This window comes from Elaeis guineensis, chromosome 5, assembly GCF_000442705.2.
Source record: "Elaeis guineensis isolate ETL-2024a chromosome 5, EG11, whole genome shotgun sequence".
NCBI lineage: Eukaryota > Viridiplantae > Streptophyta > Magnoliopsida > Arecales > Arecaceae > Elaeis > Elaeis guineensis.
Genome location: NC_025997.2, coordinates 31,788,387 through 31,799,533, shown reverse-complemented (window position 1 = coordinate 31,799,533; position 11,147 = coordinate 31,788,387). Strand labels below are relative to the sequence as shown.

The following is an 11,147-nucleotide window of genomic DNA, read 5'->3' as shown; positions in this document are numbered from 1 at the left end:
TTGAAAATACGACCACAATTGAATGGTTTTTGAAATAAAAAATCATAAATATCATAAAAAAAATCATAATATTAAAATCAAATCAAAACTAAAAAATTAAAAATTGCTTAATTTTTTTATTTATTTTTCATAATTTTTATAATATTATTCATACCAACTCAACTAATAAATATATCTAAAATTAATAACACCACAATCAAATAAATTAAACAATTCCAAAATAATAATACAACCATCCAACAAATGCAATAATCCAAATAAAAATAAGTCCAACTATATTTAAAAATATAATAATAAATTTTTTAATTTAAAAAAAATTGATGAATAATTTAATCTTCATTTTGTCATCATCAATCTATGAACATATTATACCCAAGAGAAAAAAAAACATAAGCGCAACAAGCTCAATTAATACAATAATTTATAATATATTTTACCAACTATTTGGTCAAATTCTGCAATTTTATTACCAAAAAAGATTTTATAGATTATCTTATCAACAAAAGAGTCACCTTCACTATTATTTTCTGAAATTTTTAATTTAAATTTATATTAAATATAAAAGTTATCAAGAGTATTGATTATTGGGTATGTTTGGTTTCAGATTTGGCCTCAAGCTTGGTCTTGACCGGATTCAGATTAGAAAATTCACCAAAGCTGGAACCAAAATCTTGGGGCGGATTCAGATCAGAAAATTCACCAAAGGCGGAACCGAAATCAAAGCCGGCCGATTTTTAATTTTTATAACTCATGATGAAGCTATCTCTGTTTAATTTAGATTAAGACCGCTTCCTCTGGTTCGAAGATGGTAAAATATTCGATCATCCGTCCTTATTAACATTCTTACATGCTATGAACATTGAAAGACAAAAATAATACGTACGAAGATGCCGTCTTACTTTTTTGATAAATTCGCATATCGATGATGCCAGGTACTTGTGTCCGGATCCCATCTCCACCAAAATTTAGAGGGCTAGAAATATTTATAAGACTAATCCCTCATTTCATTAACTTGTCATGTATAAATTAGCAAAATAAGTATACGCTAGAAGAAACAGAAAGCAATTAGAATAATTTATTATGATGTTAACTTTGTGTTTAGAATTTATAATATAATGCTGTCAATCCGCTTTTCCTTGCACTTACTTCAAAACCAATTATTAAATGTTTAATTTGTTCAAAGTTTTAATTATTAAATCAGCTTTAATTGAATTTACTTTAATGCTGTCAATCATTTGCTTTCTTTGTGTAGCGTAAGCAAGACTCTACTTAAAACTAATTATTAAATCTTTAATTTATTTACTTTTTATATGTGACTCCACAGAGAGGGAGAGAGAGGAATTTAATAACAACAGATAAGATGAGGCTGGAGGTGGACATGGATGGCTTCGCTTTCCCATCCTTGTCTCCCACCAGAACCTGAAACCCTAATTTCTCGAACTCTCCTGTAAACATCTTCCTTCTTTCTCTTTCTTCTACCTTCTTGGAAATTTCTCAGCTATCCCCGCCAATTATCTTACTGTCCCCGTCTCTTTCCTTTCCTTTTTGCTCGATTTCATCCAATTATTCCTCAATTTTCTTTCAAGGAACGAATCCAAGGAATTGGATTTAATTATTTATTTTCTTGTGTTTCGTTGGGGAAAATCGAAGCTTGGAAGCGATGATGAAGGCGACGCAGGTGATTTCCACCCCCAATTTTCGGTAAAGTTTGGATTTTATTTCAAGGTTTCAGATCCGTGGCGGTCTTCTGAAAGTTGGTTTGCTTCCATCTGAGGCGAGAGCATTGGATTCCTCCCTGGTTTGGAGAGCCGACGCCCAATTTGCAGGCACTGAGGTTATGTAGGAGTTGGATTGGATTCTTTTGCTGTATTTCTTGGGGGTTTTGAAGAGCAATTGATGTCGTTGAAGAGCCTCATCCAGGACATGAGGGGCGAGATAGGCAGCATCTCGAGGAAGGGGTTTGAGGTGAGGCTTGGGTATGGCCTGAGATCGAGGTCGCATCGGGTGGTCCATGATGCAGTGGGGCCGCCGCCGGTCGATGCCTTGAAGCAGAGCTGCTGGGCGAATATGCCGCCAGAGCTCCTGCGGGATGTTCTTATGAGGATAGAGGAGGCCGAGAGCTTGTGGCCCCTGAGGAAGGATGTCGTGGCCTGTGCTGGAGTGTGCCGGAGCTGGAGGGATATCATGAAGGAGATTGTGAAGACTCCTGAGCTGTCTGGCAAGCTGACGTTCCCAATCTCAGTGAAGCAGGTTTGGCTTTCAGAAGTTTTGCATATAGAATTTCTGCATTTCTATTTCCTATCAAGTTCTTTGGTGATTTTTTGACTGGTTTAATTGGGATCAAAATCTCATTTTGTTCTGGTGGACTGATCTCATATTATGTCCTGTAATTTTATAATTTGCACAAGTTTTTCTGTTATGATAACTACTTTTCTGCTTTTGTTAGTTATATGATGATGAAAACTTAATTACCTTTATAGTTCCAGGAACATGCATTGTTATCAAATCTTATTTTAGGATTGAGATTGCATGATATAACCTTAACATAGGATAATGGACACCATTAAACTAAAATTAAGATGAAGTGAGCGGAATTTATGCAGAGATCATGAATTAATTTTCTTTGTTTGCAAATGAAAAAGATCTTTTTTTTGTTTTTGTATCAGAAGAATGGTGAAAAGTCCAGGATCGGGATGATTTTGGAAACAAATAGTTGACTTTATGCTTTTGTGTGCTTTCTTAGTCTTTGCTGATATTGACACATAACTGTATCAACTATAAGGTTAACTATTGGTTGTTTTGGGAAGCTCGGGTTAGTTTTGTCATGTTCTTCGTTGACTTGAGTATAAATACTAAGTTGACTTGCAAATCATTATGCATCCTAGAAACATGGATCCAGATGCATCCATTATTTTTTGTATTATATTACTTCTTATTAAGCCTATTGTCTTTTTTCCCTTTCTTTTCTTTTTTTTTTTTTTCCTTTTTTATTTTTTTGCATTCTTTGTTTCATGAGGCTTAATTACCTTTTCTGCAGCCTGGCCCAAGGGACTTTCCCCTCCAGTGTTTCATAAAGCGGAATCGAGCCGCACAAACATACCATCTTTACCTTGGTCTATCCCAAGGTAACCCTTATGTCATTCCTGCTATAATAAATGCTTCTCTACTTACATTTTTGTCTGTGCCTCTGTGGTATATTAACTTCATTGAAAACTTGATGTACACTGCTACATAATGTATATTTGTGACCTGAAGATATCTATATTGTCACATTTGTAGTAAGTTAATGGAAATGTCTGCGTATCTATTTCTTATCATTTGAGCTCATGACCTTGATATTGTTGGATTTCAAATATTAGTTGCCTCATATTGGGTGATCATTGATTGCACCTGTTAAATTAATGTTATAATTGAAACAAAACTGAAAAATAAAAATAATGGAGAAAACAATAATGTAAGCAAAACTTTGCCATGAGCCAATTTCAGAACAGTCATGCTTCTGTAAAAAATTCATCCACATGCTGGACCCTATATAGTTATCTATGAGTTCTATTTTCATTGTTAGCTTTTGATCATATTAGCAAAAAATCATGACATTAATGTTTCCATGGTGCAAAATCAATAAAGACTTCCTGTATCTAACTTTTTCCATTCCCCAACCATTTATGATTCATTCTAGAGCATAAGACGTGGCTTTTGTGTCCAAGACAAGTGGCCACATGGATTGGTTGATAGAAGTGGGTATAGCTCACTGTGTTCCTCTCTTATCCAATATTTTTTATTTTATCTTTCTCAGCTTTAAGCTAGTCTTTACAGGGACTGTAGTTGCTTATGTGCTGAGTTATAGAGCCTAGGACAAATGAATGGTGCCTCCAAAAGGATGGCTATAGTGTAATGGGGCCTAAGGGCATAAAGAACAGTGCTTGATGCCAGCCAGGTTGGTGAAGATGCTTAGAAGCCACAGTGGGTGCCGAATTGTCTACAAAAGATGGTAGAAAACTGCTAATTGGAGTAAATCTAATAATATCAGTTTGACCTGGCCCTTTTTTTTTTTTGTTTTGGTGCGGGGGGTGGGTGATGGTTGTTCGATTTAGGGATGAAAATAATGCCATCAGCTAATGGTAGCATTTGAGGCTCGTACAGTTTTTAAAATGAGGATTCCTTCGTACCCACATGTGGACCTGTTCTGATGAAAAATTTCTGCACAAAATCTAAAAATGTTTTAGATTCAAGGGAAAAAAGGCTGCAGATCTGAAATTTATTTCAGAATGCTTTGCTTTGATAACCTTGCTGCTCTGATTGCCTGTGCATGAACTTTTATTCTTTAGCATCTCATCTTCTCAAGATGCTTGCCATCTTGGACTTTATCATAGCCTAGCGTAATGGTTCTTTTCTTGTAATTTCATCACCTAATCTAACAGGAATTGAGATTGTGCTGAGTTGGTTTTTCATCGAACTACTCAAGAAAAGTACTGATAATAGCTTCATGTGGCTATCGTATGCAATACAAGATTTTATCAACAAGGTGTTGCAAGTCAAAACATATTTAGAATATTGTCTGCACATCTATTGCTTCATCCGTGTATGGTCGTTTGCTGGATTCAACCATAAAAGTCCTTGGCTTGAATCTTGATTGCTATAGCAAAGAGCTAAAGTTAGCCAATAAACAATCTGTTTAAATTGGCGTTACAACTACACTTTGTTATTTGATATCTTAAACACATCTCTAGAGTAGTCCAGCTCCAAGTTTTGCTTTAAAGACTACTCTATGCCTTAGGAAGGATGAGGAAGTATGCATGTAGTGCAAGGAGTGCTTATACTGGGTTCCAACCAGAGAGGTGGCCCTTGGATGGGGTTTTCATGTGGCCAGCAGGGAGGTACACAATGGTGTGATAAAGTGAATTGATTGATTGATTGTTTGAGAGAGAGAGAGAGAGAGAAGGGGGGTTGGGTAAGGAGGTGGCATTCTGGAGGGACTATTAATGAAGCAATAAGCATGTGGAATGGACAGAGATTGTGTAATGGGATCCTTTGTGAGAAGCATGGTAGGAGAGGAACATGATTCAAAGTTATGAAGAAATGTTAAAATCCTCGCTCAAGTTCCGAATGGAAAGTCATTTCATGAGAAAAGATGAGAGCTACAGGGTCTTCAAGGTGGATGTGACATTTGGCATTGGGGTGGGTGTGGCGGAAGAGAGATAGAGAGAGAGGTTTGGTGTGTAATATGTGAGCATGGTTCTTGCAGTGAACTGACCTTCTGTTTGACTTCTTTGATTGGCCATAGTTTTATGTCAAACAAGGCATTCAAATGCTCTGCCATTGGTTTTTTCCCACGACTGTGATCGCCTATGCTCAGTAAAATACATGGTCTAGTAAACAAATTTTGTCTTTCAAGTCATTTTCTTTTCCTTCTTTAGGGCATCATACTTCTTTTGTTTTATTCTGTCAATATTGCAGTGAAGTCCATAAATTGTAAAATTGAACATAAGCAACAAAAGTTTTCCATTGATTTCCCTTTTCACGTTAGTCATTCTAGATGATCAATATGCTAAGTTCTCAAAAATCCATTGAATGTAGAAATTCTGAATAATTTCAAAATTCTTTTTAAGCATCTGGACCTATGCAAACTGTTGGTTTTATGGTTTAATTTAATAAAATCTGAAGGAAATGGTTGGTCCTTGTGGTTATTTTGTTCCACTTCCATCTTGTTATTTTAGATAGTCTTGTCTATGTTTTCATGTTCATACTTATAACTGTCTAACCTTTTTGATATTATGCTGCTGTCTGTGTTGCAACAAAAGGAAAATAAAGTTAGTGTCATTTTTTTCTTCTTTGATTGTGAAGTGCTATTAACTTAATTCTTCATGCAAGTTAAATCACCATGGATATTTGTTTTTATCTTCATTTTTTTTTTCTAATGTTCAATTGGCAGCATTAACGGATAATGGCAAATTCCTTCTTGCTGCACGCAAATGCCGACGTCCTACCTGCACTGACTACCTCATCTCGCTGGATGCGGATGACATGTCAAAGGGAAGTGGAACCTATATTGGCAAGTTAAGGTGAGGTTTGCTAGAATATTTGTCACTGATTCTTATGCTATGTGAATTGTCATTACTTCTGTTGTAGACATGTGCACATGAAGGTTCATACCTATGTCCTAGGGAGGAAAACTAACCTAGATTCTAGGGGAAAAATAAAAGAAACACTATTGAGTTCCACGTGAGATATGAACGTCCAGTTAGGCCCTCCATGACCTTAGAAAGCCAAGGTTTTGTACATTTCCAATGAGTCGGTAGGATCTTTATTAAATCTGTAGGGCTACTAATATACATGATTGGGCAAGAATCATGTTGTTACAGGATTTATTTAACAGTTTAGGCATGGATAAGTTCCAGTTGGTATAGCACATGGCATGATAAGCGCCATGCTGTCTTACTGACATGTTGCCAGCTGTATGCCAATACTGGTCATGCTGCCTTGCCTATGCATGCTAATCACTGGCAAGGATTGGCATGGCATGGCGTGGTTTATGCCTTGCCAATGCTAGATTGGCATGCCAACTTAGCAATCAAAAATTGGAAGTAATAATCATACTTTCAAACATATTAAATCCTAAAATAGACATAATTATCATAGCTTGAAGCAAGCATTGGAAAATTGAATTTATGTAACTACATGTCAGTAATCAAGGGATGTTGTTTATCTGTTTCATCAAAATGGAGAGATGGAATGTCCTGTGGAAACTGGAAGATGGACTGGTAAATTCAGCACTAATTCTTTTATCAATAGGCTATTGTTTTCACAGTTTTTTAGTAGTGTATAATAGCTCTGTTCCCAAAGTTGGTCGGTCACCTACTGTAGATGTTGTAAGCCATCCCATATAAAATTACACGCTTTTACGCAAACAAGCAAGGGCAACAAGATCTTGCTCAATTTGTTTAAATTTAAGGCATTAATATAATAATCTACTTTATAAAATTTATGTCCGCTGAATTTTTTTTGGAACCCTCCATCTGGTTGCTGTCAAATCTAATTAAATATTGCAAAATCTGAGTTTGCTCTTGCAAAAGTGCTAAATAGAGGCTTGATATATCATTTATAAAAAAAATCCAGGAAAGGAAAGTACCAAAAGATAAGGCTCTTAAATTTGTCTATTTTGACTGAAGTGACTAACTTAGTCTGAGTTTATTGGAAGTATCTGAAACTGGATCTAAACCTGCTAGTTTCAGCCAGATCTGCAGAAACTGCTTACACTCAGGCTCTATCTGATTGAATTTGCCTGCTAAAGCCAATCATTTTCAGCTGAAATGCTTGGTTCTAGCCAAAACTTTTAAAAACTTGATCAAGAATGAAGAAAACTAAATTTTTTCATCTTCATATAATCCTTGTAACTTATAAATGCAATGTGCATAAAAACATGGTCATAACCTGAAGATTGAGATAGTCACTTGAACTTAAAAGAAGACCAGAAAAGAAGTAAATTTAATCTTATTTTCTTGTTAGGTTGCCTTATTATTATTTTTTTCCTCTTGACAGATCAAACTTTTTGGGTACCAAGTTTACGGTTTATGATGCTCAGCCTCCTCATGCTGGAGCCATTGTCTCAAAAGGTCGCTCCACTCGGATTGTGGGTTCTAAACAAGTCTCTCCCAGAGTTCCTGCTGGAAATTACCCAGTTGCCCATATTGCTTATGAGTTGAACGTGCTAGGTTCCAGGTAAGAAATATATCGGTTATATACATTAATATATTGGACTAAATACTTTTAACCAGGAGGTTGTGCATACCATATGCATGTATAAAATATCCATTTGTTGTTTCATTGTCTGCTTAACTGTTTAGTGCATCTATTAATACAGTAGATACTTATGTGACTGTTTGTTTGCTTGTGCATGTGTGTGCATGCAAAATCAAACGTATCTAAACTTTTGGGATCAGCTGCCCATGTAAGACCTTTTGTTTCTTATAAATGGATGAAGGGACTTTACCCAGTTATCCTTAATTTGGGATAGGTCTCACGTGTGAGAGGAGTTCTTTTCGCTTTTTAGAGCTGCCTATGTTGATTATGCTGGTCCCTCCCTTGCCGATTTTCTGTCACATTGAATGATGAGCAACATAACACTTGCCTCCCTGTATCCATTCTGTTGCTTGGCTAATTTGTACTCCTAGCTACCAGTGGTAGACCTTTGAGAGTGATGACATCTAAGAAATAAGCATGCACTAAAGACGTGTGGAGGGAGAACAGAGAGCATGGTGAGAGGAAGATATATAAAACTTGGTTGGTATGTGATATTAATGAGATGCATTGCAATGTGTTGGAGGGAAAAGGATTGGATAGGAGGGAGACGGTCAGTTTGTCAAAGCATATCATGTTTCCCATCTGGTTTTCCTTAGAGGATTTAGTTAAGGGCCTGCTTGGATGCATAGCTCCCTATCTTTGTGACATCTTCCACACAATTGGGAATTTGAGTAGAAGAGGAAGAGAAAAGTGGGAATATGAGGAGAGGGAGAGGTGATTTCTATTATATTGGAAATCTTGAATATGCGTGATCAACAGCCTCCCCCAATCTGTCGCGCTTCGTTCCCAATCCATACGCACCTATGTCAAAGATATAACACAGAGGATGGTGAGACATCAGAACAAGGCATTAAAAGAGGTTTATATGCCTTCCTCTTTTGGCAGCTGGAAAACCTGTTCTTGCTTTGTATCTTCTTAATCAATGAAATTTCTGATTAAGGATTTCATGGCACTTTATATGGTATTCACAGGATTGCAATGGCATTCCATGGTTTAGGAGCTACACATGTTGAATTCCAGTATCAACATCTATATCGAATTTTATGCATTGATATAACCTGCGTATGTGCTCTTTGTTGTCAATGTTTCTATATTATGTCCCATAAGATGGTGGGGTATTGGGTTATGGGGATGTGTGCCAATCATGAACATCAATCATGTGCCTTCTTATTTCATAATATATGCACTTCAGTATATTTAAATGGTGCATGACTGCTCTTTTGCTTACACATTGTATTAAATACCAGAGGTCCTAGAAGAATGCATTGTGTCATGGACTCCATCCCTGCTTCTGCGATAGAACCAGGAGGGGTGGCTCCCACACCAACAGAGTTCCTTCCTAGCAGCCTTGATTCGTTCCCATCAATTCCATTCTTCAGATCCAAGTCATCTCGCTCGGAGAACTTGTCGGGGCCTTTTTCCAGCCAGAAGGAGGGAAAGTTGGTGTTAAAGAACAAAGCTCCAAGGTGGCATGAGCAGCTCCAGTGTTGGTGCCTAAATTTTAGGGGACGGGTGACCGTTGCATCGGTGAAGAACTTCCAGCTGGTGGCTTCAGAAGAGAATGGACCAGCTGGCCAGGAGCACGATAAGGTAATTCTTCAATTTGGCAAGGTGGGAAAGGACTTGTTTACTATGGATTACCGGTATCCAATATCAGCATTTCAGGCATTTGCTATCTGCCTCAGTAGTTTCGACACCAAAATAGCTTGTGAGTAAGACAAGGTGCGGCCCTATCTTCTTAGAAATCATTGTTCCCATGTTATTGGTCTTCTAAAGCTGAAGCTATTTTTTTCTAGCATCGTCCGTCGCAAAATTGGTGTGTCTGAAAGGTGGAATGTTAAGCTTGCATTTTAATTTGGTTTGCTGTTGTTTTTCTACATATGAGTGTAGATAGTTTGTTTGTAATATAATTATGGAAACTTGTAAGGAATTAAACATTTATTTAGGGAGATGGGATACACAGAAAATTGGAGCTAGCAGCTGAGCTCCACTTTTTTTGCCTAGTTTATTAATAAACACATATATTAACGGGCATAAAATACAGACCAGTGGTGAGGAAAACAAGCCATCCTTTGTTCCACCTTTCAATTTCGACCCCCCTCATTAAAAGACATGACATCTTTGACCTATCCATCTATTAATTCAGGGAGCAAGATTTAATCTTGTTTTACTTGGTTTAGATGCTGAACTTCTAAGCATTCTTTAGGTTTGAGGATCTGGTGCACAATACTGAGTTGATTAAAGTGACACAGCAATAACTTATGCACAATTTTATGATAATCTATTCAGATTCGTTCAAACTATTTGTATTTCCTCTGCAGCAGCTTACATCCTCAGGTGCTTCTAGATGCTGGGCCATCTGAATAAAGTTGGGAAGAAGCAAGAAACGGCACAGATTTAGGAACACAGGTAAAAGCAGCAGCTTAGCCGATTCATCTCTTCCTACGTAGAATTTAATGCATGGTGTACATAACTTTTCTGAGAGTTTCCTCAATATCTTTTAATGCTCCTTGTCAGTTAGTGATCTTTATGCTTGCCTTTGAGGACAACTGGAAGACTGCGTTTTATAGCATTGTGTTTTTGTGCACTGAGATGTGTATGATGCTGCCATGTAATGCTGCAGAATCAGTGATATGCTTTGCCTCGTAGGAACATTGGTGTTGCTACTCTATTATTTCAAACTTATTTCGTGTGAAAAAAGATATTAAGACAAATTCTGTAATTCCTTTGCCTTATGGTTTATGTGCTTTGAGTGCATTGTAGTTAGATGTTCTGAATTCATGTTAGGCTCATGTTTGACTTCAAAGACTTATCATCAGTTTGTTGTATGGTGCATCCGTACAAAGATATCACTAGATCTTTTAATCTGTTAGACATAATGCATCATTGGACAATAAGACTCTTGTCAAATGATGTTTTAAACTTATGTTAGGCTATCGAGTTGGTGAGTAGTGCATTTGAAAAGGATTTTTATTAAGATATTAACCTGCTAGGGATGATTCGTCCTGTACAAGTTTCAGTATATGCAAATGTATCTCGTTTCCAAATGATGGGAGCAGCTTGCACAGCTTGGTCTTCATTTCATTTGTTGAAGTATCGAAACTTCTACAAACTGCATCAGCTCGTGAGCTATTCCAGTGAAGTCGGGGTTGTTCATGGTTGGATCAACCGGGTGGCGCCTTGCAATTATTTATCCCCTTTTAAATGATATGTACAATAGAAACATTTGGAGATGAGCGAGCTTCTTTTAGTTATGCTAAAAATAATTGCTTGAAAATTTAATGCATAACCATCTAAAATTTGCTCGGAGGAGGATTGTTTCAATTCAAGCAGCATTTTTAGCATCA

General features: G+C 36.8%; 1 protein-coding gene across 18 annotated transcripts; it reads left to right on the top strand.

Annotated features, from left to right (window-relative positions):
- The first annotated feature begins 1,337 nt into the window (after window positions 1-1,337).
- On the top strand, window positions 1,338-11,147 carry LOC105045227 (tubby-like F-box protein 3). 18 transcript variants are annotated; one of them, XR_002164835.3, is made up of 8 exons: window positions 1,338-2,250; window positions 3,038-3,125; window positions 5,933-6,062; window positions 7,540-7,719; window positions 9,048-9,390; window positions 9,458-9,522; window positions 10,125-10,209; window positions 10,318-10,655. XR_002164835.3 is itself a non-coding variant. In XM_073257859.1 (7 exons), exons 1-6 carry the CDS (start codon window positions 1,897-1,899, stop codon window positions 10,161-10,163), a joined length of 1,134 nt encoding a protein of 377 aa, XP_073113960.1. In that variant the 5' UTR covers window positions 1,338-1,896; the 3' UTR covers window positions 10,164-10,209; window positions 10,794-11,147. The 18 variants fall into 18 exon arrangements, 11 of the variants coding, with proteins under 11 accessions (XP_073113960.1, XP_073113958.1, XP_029120467.1 ...); XM_073257859.1 differs by lacking the exons at window positions 9,458-9,522; window positions 10,318-10,655 and adding an exon at window positions 10,794-11,147; XM_073257857.1 differs by lacking the exons at window positions 9,458-9,522; window positions 10,318-10,655 and adding an exon at window positions 10,821-11,147 and having other exon boundaries at window positions 10,122-10,209.